The following is a 22967-nucleotide window of genomic DNA, read 5'->3' as shown; positions in this document are numbered from 1 at the left end:
TTTTTTTTTTTGGTTCTTCTCCGGTACCGGGAACCGAACTCACGACCTTGCGCTTGCCAAGCAGGCGCTTTTGCCGCTGAGCTAAATCCCCAGCCCCTCTGTTACACTTTAAACGGCCAAGCTTTATGTGTTCAGAGGTGGGGTTTCTGAAAGACAGTTGGGTCACGGGCATGCTGTGCTCATCGGTGGATTACTGCCCTGAGGAATTCCCAGCCCACTGCTGGGTTAGGGGGTGGTCAGAAGAAGTTGCACTGGGGGTGTGGGTTGAAAATGTCCTCCTCCATCCCTGGCTCTGTCTTTAGCTCTCTGCTTGCGTGCTGCTATGATGTGAGCCCCATTTCTCTGATGGGCTCTTCTGCTATGCCTTTTCTGTGTTGGAGCTGGCCCAACATATGGACCAAATCCTCTGAACCATGGACCAAATCCCCGGAAAACAGTCAACAAAATGAAGTTTCTCCTCCTTAAGTTTTAGGTGTTGCAGATTTTCTCCTCGTGAGGAGAAAGTGGCTAAGATGATCCCAGATATCAAAGCAGTCACTCAAGTGGTGCTCTGCTGCATGTTGATAAAATTTTCTACAATCTCTCTCTCTCTTTTTTTTTTTTTCTGTCTTTTTGAGACAGGGTCTTGCGATGCAGTTCAGGCTGGCCTTGAGCTCACTTTGTAGCCCAGGCTGGTCTCGAACATTCTCATCTTTGCTACCAAATCCTGTCCATTCAGTCATCTTCGCTGAGGGCCCCGTGTGGCTAAGTTCCTTGCTGGGTCCCAGCCTCAGTCTGCCCTTTGTAAACAATTAAGTCAAGCACTTATGCATCCAGCACCATGTATTCTCCACCCTCCTCTTCCATACCTCTCTCTTCTCTCTTTCCCACATGCATTAAGAATCAAACAAGTAAAGAGAATAAAAATGCAAGCTTCAATAATCCACTTAGCATCACATGTTAATCGATTCTAACCTGTGAAAAGTCTTTGGTCTAATGATTTGGATGAACAATTACAAAAAGAAGTATGCTTGAAAGAAGAATACGTGCTTGAGAATTTAATGATTTTCAAGCTTTATGAATATAATCTCCCTGCTGAGAGAGTCATTTCTGAGGTGGAAGAGAGAAAAAAATCACCAGGCACTGAACGGCTCATTTATATATCTGCTATTTTTAGTTCCAGGCTTACATATTTCGGATGAAGAGCTAATAATGAATATTGTGTATTCACAAATTTGAAGCAGTGGCACAATTTCTCTTAAAACTTCATGGATGTTCCTTGTGTACCATGTTAGTTACTTTTCTTTTAATGGAGAGAAATGAGGTGCAAACATTTAGCATCGATATAAGAAATAGACCCTCAGTAAACTGGACATGGCCCCAAATGTTACTGAGCAATGCCTTAATTTTTTAAAGGTAGTTGAGATTGGAGAAGACAGTTATTTCTGGATAGAGACAGAAATTTGGAGGCGGAATTATAATTCTCCACTATCCCATCATTCACGAAGTGAACTTGGGCATGTCACTTCTGAAGGACTTAGCTTTGTATCTGTTTCATGAGGTCAATTAAAGCCACTTTTGAAGGCTGTCCCAAAGGTCAAATGAAAAAACGATTGCAAAGGGCTCACCTTTTAACATAGTAGGCAATAGATACATGACTACAGTTAGTATCAAAAGGCTGTAAAGTTTAGAAAACATATTTTCCCTATTGATTTTTTTTGCATTTCTACACTGTTTGACAATTCTTCTTTCATTATTTGTGATGGCGCATTCTTTATTTTCCCCTTCCTTCTCTACTCTCCTTCTCTAGTTAATGTTCAATGAACAAATTTTTATTAAGGCCAACTGATGTTAGATTTTGGGAATATTAAAATAAATAAAAATGACCTCTGACCTTTCAAAACTCTTCAGACTATAACAATCCTCATCTTTTTTATTGTCAAAAGATGTTTCTCTGTCAAAAAGTTTGTGGATTTCTTTATAATACCAACCACAATTTGCAATTAAATATGTATTTAAGTGCAAATAAAATTTTTTAGAGAGGATAAAAACAAAAAAAAACCATACAGAATTTCAACACAAGATGATAGGAAATTAACAAAGGTACCACCCTGAGTTTAGGCTTAGCGTCCAGGATTATTAGCGTCCAGGAGGGAATAGAAGCATTCCCAAGAGTACAGTTCTGAAGAAATCGGTGCTTTCATCAAATGCAAAGCAAACTAGTGTTCCAAGGATGGACCGATCTGTCTGTCTGGGCAGAAAAGGCTGGAAACAAATTTGCACTTGACTAGAGCGGTGAGACATGGCTTTCAGTTGCGCAACTGCGGAAGCACATGTGTCTCTTAAGTAGTTCATTCTCCACTGCCCTACTCCTAAGCATTCCCACTGCTTTGGTCGGCAGCGTGTGGCTCTTTCTACTTCCGAGGGCACTGATTACCGCAGAGGGGCGATGACTCACCTGTGTCTGTCTCCACTTTTGACATTTCTCAGGTGCTTGGCTCTTCCCATTTCTAACTTCTAATCATTATGTTTGGATCTTCTGTTGTGATCTTGGACTCTTTGCATTTAAAGGCAAACTCTGCCCTCCCCCAGGCAACCCCTACAGACAACTTGACGCCCTAGCTAGCTGAGGTCAAGGCAATCTTCCTGGTAATTTAAGCTTGAAATTCCTGCCTAAGCCGGACCACTTCATTGCCTAGTTTTAGTCTTACAGTCTACTCTCCAAAGCAGAATGTTTCTTTCATTCATTGAACATTACAAGATAACTTAAGGGCCTATTATGGCCTTGTAATATGATGGCAATAACACAGAACTGTTCTTCATATTTATGGGGTTTTAAATCTGGCATGGAAGCCAAACTGCAAATAAAGGAGCACTTAAATACATATTTAATTGCAAATTGTGGTTGGTATTATAAAGAAATCCACAAACTTTTTGACAGAGAAACATCTTTTGACAATAAAAAAGATGAGGATTGTTATAGTCTGAATGTTTGTCTCTCTAAAAGCCATGCTGCAATCCACCCACCAGTGCACTGGTATTGAAAATTGAGACTTGGGGGGGTGATTGGTTGTAAAAGCTTCTCCATGACCGACAGGAGTAATGCTTTTTTTTTTTTTTTTTAGGAGTAATGTTTCTATATGAGAGGCTTGCAGGGGCCGTCTCCCCTTCTCTCATGTGAAGGCATGGCAGGCAGGGCTGACTATGAGGAATGGGTCTTTTGGTAGCAACCTGTTCTTTTAAAAAAATTTTTTAGAGAGGATAAAAACAAAAAAAAACCATACAGAATTTCAACACAAGATGATAGGAAATTAACAAAGGTACCACCCTGAGTTTAGGCTTAGCGTCCAGGATTATGAGAAATACATTTCTGTTGTTCATAAATAACAGATACTAGGGCATTTTGTTATAGAAGTCTGGGTGGACTAAGATATGAATGATACTTTGGCAGGAAATTTAAGGAGGGCAGGGTCCCCATGAAGGCCCAAGCCATTCATGTAATAACATTCTTTCTATTCCTTGTACGGCCCTTGCTCATCACCTCTCAAGTCCACCTAGCTCGTGGAAACCAGAACAAAGAATAAGAAGGTAGACTCGAAGACATCTGAGCTCAAATTCTTAAACTTTCCATTAATGAGCTGAGAAGCCCCAAACAAATCATTTTATCTTTGAGACTCAGTCTTTACCATCTACAAAATAAGGAATCGCTTATGGACATTAGAAATAATGACTGCACGTAGTATCTGACTATCTCACAGGTTTACAAAGAGTATGTCTATTACTGTTGGTGGTGGTGGTGATGATACATAATTTTTCTCCCAAGGCCTTAACCTCAGTTGATTGATTGATGAAATAAGTGCTGCTAAGGCCCGGTAGTACCAAAATTAGGCTAGGCTATAGGAAACAAGAAAGACAATATGATGTTGATGAGTCCAAAATTTACGGACTTTATGTGAAACTATGGTCTAGCATTCAAAACAGACCCTAATTCAGATCCTACCAGTTAATCATTTAATGAACATTTATTAATTTCCAATAATTAAGGTATTGCACTTTGCCCCACTTAAGTGTTTCTAGACTTTGTTTCTGATTATTCCTCTGCTTGCATCTTCTGCTGTAATCTACTAGTGATCAAACAGCCCCACCTCACAGTATTTACGATGCACCTACAACATTTCTTTGCAGCATTTCCCCTGCCTCTTAAACCTTTTGTTAATGTTTTCTCGCCAAACTTAAGATCTAACTGAAACCAAGACTATCCCTATCAAATTGTTCCCTATTCCTGTGAAATTTATACAGTGAAAATATTTCTCCCTCAGAGTGTTGGAATATGCGTGCCTTTCCTTTCCTTCCTACCCCGTGTGAGTATCACATGAGCATACGAGCATCGCATTCAATTCAAACCCCCTCCTTTCTCTTAGCATGTTATTGGTGCTGATCAAGTGTCCGTCGTTTTGTACCAAAACAAAACACAGACATTATATGTCTGATGAAATATGGACTTGCAATTTTCATTTCCAATGACTGTGTTTCCAAAAGAAAATTTGTAAAATGTTATACGTGATTTATCTCATTTGAAGAAAACTTGGAAGTTAAATCTATGCACAAAGAATTTTCAATCAAAGAATTTTCATATTGAATAAGATTCCCATTTTCTAGTCATACACTATCAAAACATTTCATTTTCTGATCATCATGAGCATAAAGATATAAAGCAGCCTCAAAGCTTTTAAAAGAGAGAAATTTCACACACAATATACTGTACTTCCTTAATTTATTCACTACGGTTAATGATGGAATAGTACTTAAAATTAACTGCATAATATCAGCAGAAGAAGGACTTCTGTCCTTCTCAGAAGTAGAGATCTATTCTTCCCCTTTCTTCTCCCAAAGTGAGCTCAGAGGAGCTAAGATGAACTGAGATTATGAGACATAAAGCTCTCAGCTGTTTACAGGCCGGTGTGGCCATTCTGAACACCCTTGACTGTCTGCTTATTCAAAGTCTTAAAACAAATATTATTTTAAAAATGTACATTATGCGTAAAAAAGTTTTGGAAGCATCACCTAAAGGAACCATCCTTTTAAATGTAAAAAAACCTAATCAATTTGTGTCAGATGTTAGGGGAAAGAATGAAAGAAACTATAAAGTATAGGGAGGGAGAAAAACCTATTAGGACGTTTGTGATATCAGTCAGAGGACTGTCTGGGCCCTTACTGCTATTCTGGATTCTTTCTAGGAAATTCAGTTATGTTTTTATCCTGCAAAATCTCATAACATGAGGGGTGCATTCAGATCTGACTCGTGAGTGATAAAGAGGGAAAGGAGCTGACGATGACTGCAGATGCAAAGACCAAGATGCTGATACCTATTTGCTTGGCAATATAATGACAGCTCTCTTGCAGCTAAGATTTCCTCAGTGGAAAGATATCATGTTTCTAAAAAATTCACTTATTTTGTGTACAATTTTATCACTTTCAAAAAATACACAAGTCATATAATCACTCGCTTAATCAAGATGTAGAATAACTCCACACCCCCTCCCCAGTGCCTTCTGCTCTTCATACGTCAGTGTCACATACGTCTATCCCAAGTCTACTGTGGGGACTTGTTCTGATTTCTATCCCTGAAATTGTGCCTTTACCAGAATGTTATACATATGGAACATGTAGGATGTACCTCTTTGTGATGAGTTTCTTTTCACTTAGCACAGTAAGTTCAAAATTCATCCATTTTATTATATATTTAATGGTTTGTTTTCCTTTCAGTACCAAGTAATACTACACTTTGTGGGTGTGTACAGATTTTTTATTTATTTTATTTTATTTTTTAAATTTTTTTTGGTTTTTCTCCGGTACTGGGAACCGAACTCATGACCTTGCGCTTGCCAGGCAGGCGCTTTTGCCGCTGAGCTAAATCCCCAGCCCCTTGTACAGAGTTTTTTAAAAAGTCATTTAGTAGGTTAAGGATATTTTGATTGTTTCTAGTTTTTGACAAACGTGATACAAACTACTATAAATATTTGTCCCTATTTTTTTTTTTAATTTAAATTTTTGTTTTGCCTGGCTAAATAGCTAAGGATAAGATTCCTAAGCCATACAGTAACTTTACAGAAAATTAATAAACTATCTTCTACAGTGAATTTAAAATTTTCCATCCCTACCAGTAAAAGTATGCAAGTTCAAATTGTTCTAGATGCTTGTCTGCTTTTAATTTATTTTAGTCATTCTAACAGATGCATAGTGGCATTTAGTCATTTCTAACAGGTGATCATGGCTTATTAGTCATATAATTTTAAGACACCTTATTCTTTTCAAATATGTTTTTAAATTACACTTTGGTCTATTCCATACTAGTTCAAGTGCTATCCATAAGCATTAATGAGACTCTGTATCTGAGGCTTGGAATGCCTTTGTAAGGGGAGGGTAATGTTATTCCAACTCAGCTTTCACTCCTTTCATTTGTACTGCAGCTACTTGTTGAGCATCTGCTGTTTTTCCTGGGCATTGTTTCTTTTATGGGGAAATAAGAGAGAGAAGAAAAACAACAGAACAGAATGTGGTTTTCATTCTGTGGGGGCAGGACAGACACCGGATGAATAATCAATAACCACACATAAGCCACATAAAGAAATCCACCGTGAAGGCAAAGCCAGATAATGGGATGAAGAAGTAAGAGATATTCAGGAAAGTGTGCCTCGGCAGGCCTCAGGACAGGTAGCACCGGGCAGAGATCTGAACAAAGTGAGGTGCCGGTCACACCCTTACGCGAGGAATAAGGAGACCCAGGCAGGGGCCATCAGCAGAAACCACCATTCAAACCTGGAGTGTGCTGGGTGTGTCTGAAGAAAAAGCAAAGATCCCAAATGCCTGGTGCAGAGTGAATGGTGGGATATAAAGGTTTTCAGCAGTGAGAGAGGAAGCTTTTATTGTTCAATAAAAAGAAATCATTGCTGAGCTTGGCCAGCTATTTTGTAATGCCTTGAAGCACTCCAAGAATCTCCAACATTGTTTCATTATAATTTTGAAGGTTTATTTATTGGATAAATCAATATCTACTTGTTGAATTAAGCTGTTATAACAGCTGAAAAGTGTCGTATACACACATACATGAACACACAGATCACAAGTCTTTTGAGTAATTTTACATATTTTAAGTTCATGAGAATGTAACCTTACCTATACCTGAGCAAACTTTTTTCCTGTGGTCATTTGTTTTTCGTAATGGAATACATTATTTCAAAGGCAAACTGAGTGATGTTTATTTAATGCATGATAAACTACTAAGAAGAAATAATGCACAAACTGGAAAACATTATTGTGTGGGAAAAAAATGGTATTGAAAACTTGGTGGATTTTTTTTCTTCATTTTCCAAGGGTTTAACAGTACGATATTATTTTCCTTTCAATGATAATTTTACAAGATGACTACTTGAGTTCTTGTGTACTAACCTTTTTGGACAAAAATGTGAAATGAGTTATAAAGTCTGAATAATTACGTTTGATTCCTCATAGGACCTATTTTGCAATTCGATTTTGTTAGATGTGAAGCATTCCTGAACTATACTATTGACAACCACTAAAATTTGAAAATCTTGTAATTGGTTATTTAAAAAGTATTAGAAAATAATAGAGTTCATGTAGCACTTAGAATAAGAATATTCTTCATTGTCAAGGGTAAAGAAGAGTTTGGAAAACATGAGATCAACAACACAGTAAGTTGGGAAAGCTGCGACTTGAAGTGGATTTGCAATTTATTTTCTCCCTGACAACTGGAAAAAATACCTCCAGGTAATCAAATACCGTGGCTCAGTGACTGCTGAGTGAGCTCAGATAGATTAATTGTATCTTTCCAGCATGATCCTTTTCATCTATGGAATGCTTTTTAGCAAAATGCACTTCGTCTAAGCTTGCTCCTGGTAAATAAATATGAAATACACTGATTTATGAAGAATTCATCTCAAACAAATGTCATATAAAGATGTAACTGAATGTGACATGGAAATATTTTATGATAAAAGGGGCTCCCTTCTTGGTCATTAGGCAGGCCCATGTACATAATTTGGAAACTTTGCTAACCTGGACCAAAGTGCCTTCGAACACAGCAAGAAATGAACTGCACAGCTTCCCTAGAGCCCATGTATCTCTGGGTTTTTTTTTTTTTTCTATCAGTGACTTGGGCACTGAAAGCTACATTGTATTTCAGCATAGTCATGGGAATTGTATAAGAGCACAGAAGACAATTGAACTGATTGGGACTAGTAAAGAAATATCAGGACATTCTTGTCTAGTTCTTCCAAATCATACATATGTCAGCTTGCAGAAGAATGCTTTGAAAGTGGGTCAGAGCTTTTTCCACATGCACATGATAAACAAGTTTGAATATAGACTATAAAATGCAAGAGTTACAAAACCAGATATACTCAGGAAATGCAATTTGTGAATGGCTATCAGTGGCTAAAACAGAGGACTGCTGATTAGTTGCTACTTAGTTGCTATTTAAAGGTAATCTAATGCGGAAATATTTTTAATATCAGTGAAGGGAATGTGATTTTAATGTTAGGAGAAGCAAAATACAAGGACGTATATGACGAGGAAAATCAATGCCCAGCACTGATTTTGTATTTTGTATTTTTTTTTTTTTGTATAGGTATATAAACTACAGGTGGTGGTGAATTTGCTACCAAGAAAAAGATAATAGATTTGAAGGTCATATGTCACTTAAGTATCACCACTTTCCTTTAGCAATTAAAAAGTGACAATTCTTTTTTATCAGATTTTTTTCTTCTTGGGAAGAAGTTACTGGAAACAAATAGCATTTAAGATGTAGACAGACATAATCTAAGATCCACCTGTCTGGATGATTCCATCTGTGAGAATATGAGCCCTTATACAGTTCTTTCAAGGTTGGTCACCTTCACAAAAGGTAGAAATGAGCATATTAAATGTGCTTACACACAAATGAGCAGGCTCATTTTGAGAGATCCAAGAGCCAGAGTTGTTTTGGAATTAATCTGAGCCATGTCCTTTTTTCTGCCGGAAAAGCTGAAAAGGCTCTGGCAGAGCTGGCAGAGTTGAAAAGGGGTCACTCTTACCTGAAGGATGAGCTCAGTAGGATAGGGGAAAGATCTGTGCTGTTAGGCTTGGTACACATGGGGTGCAGAGCTCCTGTCAACTGAACTGGGAGGATTCCTTAGATGCAGGACTGGAAGCAAAGAGAAGAGGCTTTCAGCCTGATGATAGGGAGAAGGATAGCAACTCCTTCTCAAAATGCAACTGCAGAGTTTGAATGTCAGAGTAGACATTTCTGAAATTTAAGACTCCCTCCATTCCTGGACAGGAGTACTTTATACATCAAATACAGAAGGTTTGGGGTAATTACAAGAATCAGAAACAAGGATCACTTGCCTAGCTCCCATACTTCAGGATCACCTCAACCCCACTAAAGTTCTATGCTATTTTGGGTTTTCAGAGCCCTACTTTTCCAATTAAAAAAGAAAAAGAGAGAAAGAAAAGAAAAAGCCTGCAACATCCTTCTAGGAGTTCACACGTAGCCAAAGGATGCTCAGGGAGTAGCGTTATGGAGACCAGATTAAGACTGTCCTATTAGAAACTTACATACATATAACATCAAGTCGGGGAAGGCAAGGAAAAGAGGGGCAGAGTCCAGAATATAAGTCCTCAAATACTCAGTTTTAGAATATGAAGCTGAATTACTTTCAGACTGCAAGGTAACCCACAACCCCTAGTTTTAAACAAGGTCTCTAATAAAAGTTTCATGAACTGGCATTTTGCAAAGAGTTAACTGGATGTGTAACCCAGGCAGCCTCGCCTCTTTGTGTCAGGGTGGACTCGGGTCCACGTTAAAGGCAGGAGAAACGTTTAGCATCTTGATCTGCTTTTGCGGATGGTAGAGAAAATACATCCCTGCTGGGAAGCTTCAGTTTTGTGTTTTGTACTAAGTGCAATCCTGAAGCCCCCTACACGTGACTGTGGCTTTGGGAGGTATACAAGTTTCCGTAGGTGGTCAGCGAAATGGCACCCAGGGGGAATTTAGAAGTGACTGGGCTGAATCTGGACTCTTGGTCTTCCCTGCCTACTGTCCAGCTGTTTCCCAGTCCCCACTCCCGGTAGTGTCCAGAGGAAGAGTCACCACTCATGGCTAGCTTGGTACAAATACTTCTTATCTTTCAAAAATTCCTATTTCTTCAGTGCTGCTGCAGGATCATGATAGAACAAGACATGCCATTACCTTAAAAAAGTTGACTGAACCCTTTTCCCGAATTGGGAACTGGGCCTGAGCCCACCGACAGGCTGCATAATCAGAGGAATATCTAAGGAGCTGGAAGTGCTGTGCTCTCCTGGTGGAACAAACAACTAGTGGCTTCTGCTAAAGAATATGAGTTTTGTTTTTAATTTCATTTATTTATTTATTCTTGAAGTCTCCTTCCTTGAAGGAAACAGCTTCTACAAACACAGAATATGAAACAATGTTCCATCATGTGACTATCTAGAGGTTAAGCAGGAAAAGTTGTTTTTAGTTTCTTGGAAATACTGTTTGGGCTTTTGTCCAAAACAGTTCCAACTCTATTAAGAATGTCCTCAGAGATAAGGATTGGATTCTGCAAAGCCTCACAATGTGTATGCTATGACAGTGCACATTAATTGAATTGCTTTCTTAATTACATGTCATTAAAAATATAGGGGCTTAAATGAATGTGTACTTTACAGAATAAAATGAAACATCAAGGGATATACACTCTGTCATTCTTCAGATATAGCTGAAGCAAATTTATGTCAGTGTAAAGAGCGTCAGTCACAGCAAGAATGCTCTTCAAACTTCAAAGAGCTCATCAGATATCATATTAAGATCAAACTCTGCCTCAGGGAACCTGAGCTGTTTTCAGTATGCCCCTTTTGATAAGTCTGAGTGCAACACAGATTTAATTAACATGACATAAAAAGAGAAGGATTTTTGGTGGTGTTGATTTCCCTCCAATTCTTTTCTCACCTCAATCCTATTTAGACACTTGGTTCCACTTACCCCAAATAGCAGATTGTCCACCTGTGAGTAAATGAAGGATTGAAAATGGTCAGCTATTATGGAAACAATACCTGGAAGATAATGCTTTCAAAGCGGAGAAAATCTAACAGATATTCATCATCAGGAGGGCATATTACATGCTGTGTTCTCTTCTATTTTAAAATTCTACTTAAATAAATGTTGTCCTTATGTAAAAATAACTTATTCAGAATTAACTGATGTTTATTGAGCATCAACTATGCACCAAGGGTCTATAGGAACCTTTTCATATGCAAACATCATAGCAACTCTTAAGACTTTGAGTAAAGGAGGTTGCATCCCTGGATGAACGTCACACCATGAAGTCTCCAATTTAACTCAAAATTTATATTGCAGGTGCAGATTTATTATTTGCTATCCTACTGCCTCCTTAGTGATAGCACACTCAAGGGATACCAGGGGAGAATGCTAGTGCACTTTCCCTATTAGCATCCCTTCACTATTTTTCCCGGCAATATCTAGTGACTTTACCCCTTTACTTGTATTATGTTGGTAACTCTCATTGCACACATTGACAATTACTCTGGATCTTTACGCTTATTAAATTGGAGTGACAAAATTTAGTTCACATTCCAACTTGGATGGATTAAGCATGTCTGCTTAGAGCTCCATGAAGAGTAGAATTCCAGGTCATGTCTAGGTAGAATAGGCTAAAGTATCAATGCCAATGAAGGGAAAGGGTGCTAGTCAGAGTGGGGGACAGATTTTGTTTGCACCACAAGATTAGGCCATGCACTCACTGGCGAGCGTGTCCGTGTGAGTTTATCTGGTAACTTGCCCAAACTTTAAATGAAAAGAAAGGGGAAAAGGGACGGTCCTGGACCCAGAGCTAGGATAACCGTAATACTTACTTTGAATAATAGAGTACTTTTGAGAGCAAAATTAGCAAAATGCCAGGACAAAATACGTAGCACACTACTGTGTGGTATGGTCACCTTAGCTCTGTGGAAAGGGAAGCTCTCAACACCCACAATATCAGTTGAAGGGTTCCTCCTCCTGGCACTCTGGCTTTTTTGTAGCTGTGGCTTCCAATGATTCTATTTTCCCAGCAGCAAAGAGAAACTGAAGCAAAAGCAGGGATAGGATTTCCAGCACTCGGAGATTCATTGTGAAACAAAGGAAAGACGTTCCATCAATATGCAGTTTTTCCGAGGCTGATAATCTAACTAATGTATTATCTTCTGTAGCCTTGCTTTGTTTGTTGCACTAGTTATTTTAGCAGTATGTCAGTTCTGATAAGGAGGCTTCATGAAGAAGAAAAAGCTATTATGTTAGATGAGTTTGGGGAATTACAGATAGCTCTCCTTGTGTTACTCTTATTGAAGTTTGACTGGCTGAGGAGTGGTGATTCAGCTGATGGCTTGCTCCTTCTAAGAGCTCCTTGTTCTGTTTGCCTCTTTGGTACAGAATGTACATTATTCATGTGCTAGGCAGATCCTCACTTCCCCAGTTCTGTTATCTGTCATTAACAAGATTAAATACTTGATCAATGATCATTGAAATTAAATTGCATTTATACGTAGTAATAACATAATAAGGCACAAACTCTTAATAGCAAGCGCATTCTTAGTGAGGGTTTATATTCTGGATATTAAGAAGGGCTTAACGTTTTTGAGTTACTCTCTTGAAGAGAAGGCAAACAATTATAGCCCACAGGGTATGTAATGTGTGCTTACATAGTTACTACTAAATACTTTTTAAAATTCAATTAAGTAAGCTTTAGAGAATTATTTAAAATAATAGGAATGTTTTATGGTTATTTTTAAATTACCAGTAGAGGAGAGTGTTGACTTCACTGATCTGCAGTAGCCCTGGCCAAATGTGGCTGACTATTCTGTTTGCCCATTCAGACTTTGACCACCTTTCCCAGTCTGAATTATGATCCATTTTCCTGCTGCACTTGTTGTGACCTATGGTGTCTCTTGGCTTTTACTACTTAGATTTTTCACCTAATTTACACTGCTTGACACATTACTATATGGGTTTATGTTACATGACTATTTGATTTGTGAATTATTATTTGACTTTTCCCTTGATAAGCCAGCAATTTTATCACATCAGGCTGTAAATTCTCTAGGATTGACAGAAATTTATGATCTACCTTTGTGTTTGTTTATGAGATCTAACAAGGTTTTGAATGTATTTAGGTTAAACCGTAGGAAATGGTTTTAATATGATCATTTTTGCCCCATAAAAAGCACTTTTATGTGGTTTAGTCTCACTGCAGAAATAACTGTCGTATGGCGGGATATGTTTAAAACTTTACATTCCTATTTGTGAATATATGTATACACATATCTACTATATGTATGTACACTGTGATGCTATTTTTCATTAAGGAGTTTATGTTTTCCACTGCATATGTGTGTTAATTTTTGTAATACTTGAAAATTAGAAAATTATACAAAAGTCACATAGGACTGGTAACTGAATACAGTAATCAACAAATTGATATATACATAATGTATATATGTATACATATACATGCATTAATGTACATTACATATATATAATATATGCATATGTAGTAAGTTTAGTAACAGGATAGTTTACATCTACAAGATTTTTTCAAAGATTTTTCATAATTAATTTTTTGGGAATAAATGAAATAATTCAGTGTGATTTCTTCCAAATTTGAATGCACAGAAACATATTCATCTTTAGAAACTAGCAACAAATAGCAGTAAAAGCATTGGATAGAAGAATCAGGAACTTGAGCATTTTGCTTTAAATTTCTGGGCCTTAGATGCTTTGGCTGGGAAAATGAGATAGGTAAGTTAAATGACTTTACGTTGTTCGAATAATAACTTTCTGCAGGTCTCAAAACAAGATTGTTTGTCAGCTCTAAAGTCCACATTCTACACAGTGCAAGTCTGCTGCTCTTAATAAGCCAGACGTTCTTTACTCTTTGAGAAAATGCCAAAGGTGGACAGCTAAGAGTTTTCTTAAGTATAGATTTAGGAATAGAGCACAATAAACCAAGCAGATCAGAACGTGTAATTTTTGAGAACAGAGATCTAAGAGGCTCTGATCCACGGCTCAGTTTGGGAAGCATGGAGGACAGAGGGCAGGTTGAGGTGGTCCGGCAGTGGAGGCTTTACGATTTTCAAGTTTATGAATTTGTGAATTGCTTGAGGTTCATTTTTATCATTTACATGAATTACATTTTAAAATGTCATTAGCCTATTTGGGAAAACAGACGGTGGGCCATTTAATTGGTTGTTTCTAGAAAAAGGATTTGAAAGGTCAAGTTCGAGTGAGTTCAAGGACAACTAGGAAGAAGAAAGTGGCACTGGCCAAGTTACCTTCTTACAGGCGGTGATGGGGCCGCCCAGGCTGCTTGCTGTGCCGCCACCGCCGCTGCTCCGCTGCGCTTCCGGAGCTTCGCACATCAGCGGGGCCTCCAAGGTGCTGTTCAAGTCCCAAACACAAAAGAGAACACTTTCCATGAGTTGTCTGTCTCACTACTTCAGAATGCAGGATGGACAAAGAGTGACAATTTGTCAAACTGTTTTCTGATCGCATTCAACACCACAAATCCTTCGGCTTAAACTGGCATTTGTCGTTGTTGTTGATACAGTTGTGTAATGGGTGACACCACTGCGGACAATCCCACTGTGAACACAAAGCTGCAGGCCAGTGTCCTCCTCGGGCTTAGAGGGACACAGCTACTGCTGACCTCTAGGAATGTTTGCAGCTTTTCCCCAAGCGAGAAGTTTAAAGCCCAGATAAAGCCTTTTTACTTGTCACATTAATCAAGCTCTGCCAATACCAACACATCACAAAACACTCATTTTATTTTTTACAGTGAGGATAAAATATAACTCTAGTTGAAGATGCAGCATGACCCTGTCAAAAGAGCTTCCAGGCACCCGCTTGCCCTCTCGGGCTGGAGAGAATCCCTTAAAATCTGTCTCAGAAACTTGAGCTGCACACCTTTTTCATATCTCTGTCACACTTTAGTGGGGTTCTCTATGTACAGGACCGCACACATATCCTAAAGATTAACAAATAATACAAACTGGAACAATTGGCAAACATTTTCATTGTATCACTGGAAATTTAGCATTAAACTTCAATGCAAAATCCCTCTGAATCTTATAAGCACTTCTAAATACTTTTTTCTGACAATATGATCACGTAGAATTTAAAAACCTACTGATCTCTCAAGTCATAGATTTCAATTTTGCTACTGGCCAAGTAGAACATGTACAATTCATTGAAATATATTTTTAGGATATAGTATAATCTTTACTCATTACCATGAAAATACTTGAAAATGATTACTGATGGGCTATGTAATAAAACCTAATCAGGCAACAGTTTTGCAGAATAGTTAAAATCTGTTTTGCTTAAAATTTATATATATATATATATATTTTTTTTTTTTCTGAGTAATTGTCACTGGGCTAGAATAAATTTAATGTAAATTAAAGGAAAATGTGTGTTATTTTGTTTACTGGGGGAAAAAACAAAATAAGGATGTGGAGAAGAGAGAGAAAGAAAAAGAATAGGAAAAGAGAGAAAGAAGAAGATAAGGATGGAGAGAGGGAGGATGGAAGGAAGGATGGAAAGAAGAAAGGAAGGAGGATGACCAAAGAATTTGGGTTCATTTCCTGGGTATCGATCCCTGGTTATATGCAACTACACTTTCTGGGTCTCGAGCTCCTCATTTATAAATGACATGCGTAGAGTAAAGTCTCCTAATTATGAAAGTCCCTGAAGAATGTGCTACAGTCCTTGAGTTTTCAGTCTCTCCTTTTACAGTTCTGCACATGTAGGAGGCCTAACTTATTAAGCGGTCGTTTCAGTGTGATTACACGTTGAACCCAACTGCAGATGCTCTAAAGACCAAATAGTGTCACTGTTTGGTTTTAAATTATTAACATGCAGAAGTCTCTTTGACTAGAGACAAAGTTAACTTTGGTCCACATAGCTCAGACCATGAATCAAAGAAATAATGTGTATTATCCCTTCTAGGAATTAGGTGCAGTGTACACGGATTCAGGAAGACTCCTGTGTCCCCATGGCACATCTGGTGATCTAGTAGATCACTTCCATCTGCCTCACTGTAGGACACATGTCCTGATTTAGGACATTTCCCACATCACTTTACAGTGTTAGTGACCCCAGGAGTGGGATGTATGTAGGCTGAAATGTAAAGCTGAGAAAGGCCTCAGACTGCTCATTCCTGATATAAAACTGTAGAAACAACATTTCAGTCCTTTCCAGCTGCTCTAGAGAACAGTCATGTCTGACTTGGGCAAAGTTGGTTACACCTCAAAGCAGCAGGTAATGAGAAAATTTTTTTAAAAATCATCCTCAAAAAATTACTTAGCTGCCCAACAAGACATTGCATATGGCTTTAGGTAGACAACCTGATATAGTGCTTTTCATGTGCCCAAAAGTTTAAGAACTGCTGAGCTCATCTTGTAGTAGGGAGAAATGACAGTTCTACCCACGATTTCTTGGTGAAGTTTTTGCTGCTTTAATAATTATGAGGCATAGAAAAGAATTTGAAAGTTTTGTTGCTTGTGTGCATAGTACACTCCATTTTTTCTCATGCTAAGTGTGAACAGTTTAATAAATTTAACTATGTATATATCCACACATGTTTTGTTTATTGTTGTGGGAATTAAATGAGGAAATAGAGTTATATCATGGTACTAAGACCCATGCATTGCTAATGATTAGCATATGGCTCCATTGCGTCAATATTGAAAACAACGACATCTTCTCATTTCCATAAACACATTGCATATCACTTTAATGGTGTCGAATGCCAAAAAAAAAGGATGTAGAGAGGCTTTTCTTTTAAATAAATTGATATGGTTGCAAATTTCCAGTAGGCAACTTTACAATTCAGATCAATCTGTTCTGCAACTTTTGGGATGGAGAAGAAAATTTTAGAGTTTTTGCAGAGGTCCTATACTTGAATCTTCTGAGAATATTTGCTGCTACAGAATACGGAAAGACGGGAGTGACATGAAACTTACACATATTTATTAAAATATGCTCAAACTGATGTTTAAAGAACTGTCATGATATAGTACAGCCTTATAACTTGTCTCTAATGAGTAAGGGTAAAAATTCTTCTCTGGGACAATTTCTTTTGGTGTTGACAAGCGTGACAAGATTAAATCCTTTCAAACTGGTTTCATGCTGAAGCTGTTACACGTGTTTCAGTGAAAAAGTAGGCAAAGTGAGAAAGATGATACAAAAGAGAATTTCATGTAATGACTTTAAACTAGCCTTCTACGAAGTAGCCTTCTTTATAGGAAAATGTCAAATGTGAATAAATGAGGGAATAAGTAGGCACTATACTGCCATCATCAATGACTCATGCAGGATGAATAAGTAGGTCACCATCCGTAGTGAAAATAGTCCAGGAATATTCAGTTATTGAGAGAGAGAGAGGGAGAGAAAAAGAGAGAGAGAGAGAGAGAGAGAGAGAGAGAGAGAGAGAGAGAGAGAGACAGACAGACAGACAGACAGACAGACAGACAGACAGACAGACCTAGATACCCAGTTACTGGAAACTGAGTCATTTATATACTGCTACTTAAAGCTTTGCTCCTAAAGCAGCACCAATGGCATTTCTTTGCAGTTCCTAGATAACTTGGCAACTCAGGTTCCTCTCTAGAATGAGAATGTACATTTCTTTGATTTTAACAAAGTACTTTTTATTTATTAATTAAAACCTATACAACTATTTGAAAAAACACAACCAATATAAGGTATATATAAAACACAGATCAAATAGAAAGTTATGCAGATAGACACATTATGCTAGCACCAACTCAAAAACACATGCTGAAACTATACTAACTTGGCACTATGCAACTTGTACTTCAAAGCAAACAAGGATTATAGTGATCGCATAATGATGTACAAAGCAGTTCTCTAAAAAGAACCAACAGTTTTCAGTGCATATTTCACTAAACAAAGCACCCAATTGTGAAAGGCAAAAAAGTGAAACTGAAGGGAAAACCATAGATCTACAAATATCACCAAAAATTTTAAAACACCTCTGTCAGTAAGTGATTGCTAAAGAAGACACAAAGATCTGCAGTGCAACATCATAATCATCAACGTCACACCTCAAATGGAGCACCACACTATACGACAAAGTGGGAGAGTACACAGTGCTTTCGGAATTGTCAGAAATACAGGATACACGTTTTGATTTTAAATTCAGGAGATTTATATTCTTTATAAACTATATCTATTTATAAAGTCTGAGAAGCACTTAACCAACATACTAAACACATTCTTATTTTTTCTTGGGCCCTTGCACATATTATTTCCTTTATGAACATTCTTCCCAATACTTCTTCTTCCTCCTTGGTAATTCCTGACCTATCCTTTCTGTCTCATGCTATTCATTACTTCCGGTGCTTCCTTCTTCCTCTCTCCCTGCCAGATGAGTCTTTTCTGCAGCCAACTTCCAAAGGCCTGTCCATGCTAACCGCTCTCTGTCCCACCCCACCCAGGAAATGAGAGATGTATATTCTTTGTGTGTCCTAACAGCACCCTCAACCATACCCTGCTAGAGTGCTATCATAGAAACATTGAGTTTTGTCATTGTCTGACTCGCCCTGTAGGCTGTAAGTTCTGAAAAGGCAGGGCTGACTTAAGACCTAGGACAGTACTACGGAGCAGTGGATGATAAACAATCATTTATTGAAGTGGTCTGTTTCTGTCTTTCTGAGCATCTTGGCTAACCCCAAAAGATTTGGAACAAGCGAATAGTTAAATTCAGTGCTTGATTTTCTGAAATGGTGACAGATGGGCGATAAGCCTTGTTTGAGAAGATAATTTAAAGTATTTCCCAGGATAGTTCTAATGAAAAAGAAGCCTGCTGTTATTATCACTAACATGTCAAGTAAACACAGTGTAAAGTTAAACAATTTTAATAAATTGTAAAAGACAAGTTTTGCTCTGATCTTCTCACCACTTAAAGGACGTTTTTGGTAAAATACAGTGATTATCATTCTTTTGATTCCCTCAGTCCTATCAAGAATATCTACACTTGAGCTTTACACTAAATCCTTTAATCTAAATACCGGGAAAAAATTAAATCTCATATCTAACAGAAGAGATCTTGAGCAAAGAATTACAATACTCTCATTAAAATCAATTTAATAATATAGTACAACCAAACATTTGGAGGATTTTAAAATATGCCTCTCCACAGTTCAGAATGAAAGGTTATTCATGCAAATGCCTGTATTTTACCTCCATCCAAACGGATTTATTTACCTGTTCCATGAAACTCGGGGCTTTAAGTCAATCACCCCAAGACTGATTGGCTTAAAACTCACATGATTTGCAATGTCTACTACTTTCATTTACTGACCCATCTGTTGACAAGGAGTTTGTCCTTGACCTAACTTTAGCCAGGCTTCTGTGAGCTTTCTTTTTTGGCTCCCCCTGGACCACAGTGGGTGAGCACCACTTTAACAAAATCCTGTTATGTCAGTTTAGCAAGAATCATGTCCATCCTGGACAGGTCATCAATTTTCTTATTCCTCACTCCCTGTAATTTCACCCTTAGCTTATCTTTGGCAATAGCTCTCCTAGGTCAGCTTAGCAAGGATTCTTTTACACTTGATGTCCCTTAGTAATTTTCTCTCCAGGGATCTCCTCACCCTACCTGTGGGCTACAAATCCCCATGTGTTCCCGTTAGGCTGGAGTTGATCTCAGTTCTGTACTGATGTCTGTCCTCCCCCACTGTAGTAACTTTCATAAAATGTCTTCAATAACTACCCCATAAAACATTTTTGTTTTACACTCTGTACTTTTTGGTTTCAAATGTCTCCTAAGACAGAAGTTTATGTGTCCTTTCTACAGAGGCTGTTAAAATGATTCTTTTGCTGTCTTACTCATGCTTTTCTAGGTTGAGGATGTCATGTCTTCCATGCAAATTAAATTTTCACCCACTCAATCTTGGCTGAAACAGAAATCACCATAATTCCGTGGGATTTTATTAGTATCAGAGGAAGAAATTTGTCAAAACTTAAAGCCACTATTTAATGTACCCTGTTTAAATTTAAAGGTAGCTGAGTAACTTTAAAATTAATTCAAGATCTTTGATGTCCTAGAGTAGTAAAATAGTGATACCAAGTTATAAAATGGCCTTTTATTTTCCCAAATAAAGACATTAATAAGCATATACCAAAACAACTAATACCTCTGTTCTTATCACCATTCTTCAAATCAAGGATATCATAGCAGTGTAATAAAAATTATGCTATATTATCTAAGACTGATGGATTTCTTTTAACTTTGAAAAGGTAACAAACTTTTCTATTGATTTTTCACCAAAGCCAAGAGAATACTGCTGTGTACTTAAGTTTGGGGACCATCTTTTGTGAGTTAGTTGTAACTGATCACAAAGAGAACACAAACAGATCATTTATTAACCATAAAACAAATGGCTAATTTTTAGCACAAAAAAATGATCTCAATATTACCTAGACTTCAATTCACTTTGACTATTTAAAAAAGACAAAGAACAAAGACATGATTAGAGTGTTGTTTCTTCACTTGGGATATAATTTTTAAACATCAACAGCTGTTAGCTTCCTATTTTGACCACTAATTGTACTGAAATCTTTTGTACTGAAAATTGTGCTGAATATCATTTAATTAAACCTTTTTAATCAAGGAGCTCTAAATCTATCAGATATATTCATCAAAATGTGAAACACCTTTAATACCGTGCAAAATAACTACCTAGATTACAGCAGAACAATCATGTAGTAAGCTTCCTAATATAAGAAAAACATAGAATATTCAAACATATTATTGTTCCTTATACATAATATAAAGAAATAATTACTGAACACTCTTCTGTGTGCCAGATTCTGAGCTTTGCGTATTCACATAGTTTTGTTGTTAAGTTAATGTCTTCACAGATTTATTCACTGATGCACAGATTATTCTTTTCTCAGACCTGGGTTTCCAAAATGCACATAATAAAGATTTTCTTACTTATGCTCTTGACTGTTATCATGAGGTTATAGGATGAACAGCAAGACAGGCTTTCTGAAATCCAACAGAACACAAGGTAATTTATCCAATTAGTCTAAGGTTATGCAATGAGGTGGCCTGTTGCAGGACACAGTTTTATACCGATTGTCATGGGAGAACATAGGGATAATTAGAACAGAGCTTTATGGTAGATTAATTTGACATTGGTGAAAACTCCAAGGGAAATGTTTCCAGAGTAAATACTAGAAAATACAAGTCCAGAGGTTCTAGAGCTATATACTAAAATGCTACATTAGCTGGCAAAAAGCTAGTAGATTTCTTCACTGGAGAATATATATATATATATATATATATATATATATATATATATAGTCTAATTTTTCTAAGGTACGTTAAATACTGTTTTTTTTTTCTATATTTCTGCAGTGTTTTTAACTTGCTTGGCAAATCTTTTCCTCCAGAGATCCTGGATGTTAGGCATCAGGGGAGCCTCTGCTTCAATTACCACAAGCAAGACATCTTGGAATTAAATTGAGGAAATGTTACTGGGAGGAAGAAACAAGATAGAAGCCTGCTTGATTCACACAGGAAATAAATAGAAATGTGTTTGTGAAGAATACAGGCACTGTACCAGTTAGATGTCTAGTGGGTTTTTTTTTGTATAGGCTGGAGATGTTAAGAAATCTTTGTTGCTAAATGAGAGAAGGAATTTGTTCAACTTTCAAATTAGGAAAACCATTCTGTTGTTATGCTGATCAAAGTAATTTGTACTTCACAAGTTCCTTTGGGGAACAATTCCATGACTTTCAGCCCGTTTTCTCGTAACTCTTATCCATGCATGCCCGTTACTCCTCAGGGCTTTCTATTTTATAGTGTAGATACCAAATTGAGACTTCTGTGCTGCAAAAATTCAACTTACTAATTTAAAAACCAAAAATTAACAATATGTTCATCAACAATCACATTGAAGGAATTAGGGTGCAAGTATTAAGATGATTCTCCCAAAAATCTTTTGGGAAAATGCTTTTAGGTTAAATAAAAACAGCAATGTAGGCTGGAGATATATCTCAGTGGCATAAGTGCTTGCCTCGCAAGTGCAAGGTCATGAGTTCGATTCCCGGTACCACAAAAAAAAAAAAAAAATCAAAAAAACAAAAACCCAGCAGTGTAACTATTAACATAGGTGGCAGCATTTCCAATAGAAGACCAATCAGGTCACATTTTGAGAGGTTTCAGTCCCTAATCAGCTGGCTCCAAGGCAGGGTGGCATGGCAGAGGAGCAACAGTTCATGGCGGCTGGCACAGCAGAACACAGCAAAAGCCACAAGCATGAAAGGGGAGGAGCAAGTCTCTTTTCCTGCCTTATATTGTATGCAGGCACGGCACGCTAGGGTGGGTGTAGCACTCACACCGCAAATTCCAGCACTGGACAATGAACGAATCATAAACTCTACTTTTAGCAGCCTTCAGAAAGCCCACCTGCCCGTGACCTCATGAGGCTTTATGGGGACGGCCCAACATAGACCATAATGTGCACTTAAGAACTTGCTGTGGCTCTGTACTTCACTTCCGGCAAAATTTTAAGTACTTGCCTAAAACTATAAAGCTCCACCTGGTTGGGCTCCCTGTTTTCTCTACGACTTTGTCTCCTTTGTATTCTCTCTCTCTTCATTCTGGCCACAGTGCACTTCCTGTTATTCCTAGAATAGGCCAAACACAACTGCAGTCCTAAAGCCTGGCCTATGTGCTGCCCCCGATGGAATGTGCTTCGCCTGGTTCTCTACACACATTGTTTTCTCCTCACCAATAGCTCTTTCCCAAGTGCCACCACCTCAGTAAGGCTCCTTACCACAGTATCCAGGCACCAATTAAGCCTCTGTACCTCTGGCTTCCCAGCCTTTCCTTCCCTGT

The 22967-nt window shown here is 37.7% G+C and overlaps 1 protein-coding gene across 5 annotated transcripts in view; it reads right to left on the bottom strand.

Moving 5' to 3' along the window:
* The window catches only part of Sphkap (SPHK1 interactor, AKAP domain containing), a 170394-nt gene that overhangs the window by 120921 nt on the left and 26506 nt on the right, over window positions 1–22967 (bottom strand). For 4 of the 5 annotated variants that reach the window (XM_013519984.1, XM_013519982.1, XM_013519985.1 and 1 more), the window contains exon 2: window positions 14365–14470. In XM_013519984.1, the coding sequence (XP_013375438.1) occupies window positions 14365–14451 (87 nt within the window). In that variant the 5' untranslated portion in view covers window positions 14452–14470. Of the gene's footprint in view, window positions 1–11020; window positions 11042–14364; window positions 14471–22967 lie in introns of all 5 variants that reach the window. The other variant, XM_013519983.1, reaches the window with a different exon arrangement.

This window comes from Chinchilla lanigera, unplaced genomic scaffold (genome assembly GCF_000276665.1).
Source record: "Chinchilla lanigera isolate Chin_1 unplaced genomic scaffold, ChiLan1.0 scaffold00052, whole genome shotgun sequence".
Taxonomy (NCBI): domain Eukaryota; kingdom Metazoa; phylum Chordata; class Mammalia; order Rodentia; family Chinchillidae; genus Chinchilla; species Chinchilla lanigera.
Note: the sequence above shows the minus strand (reverse complement) of the source record. Positions and strands in the feature narration are given on the sequence as shown.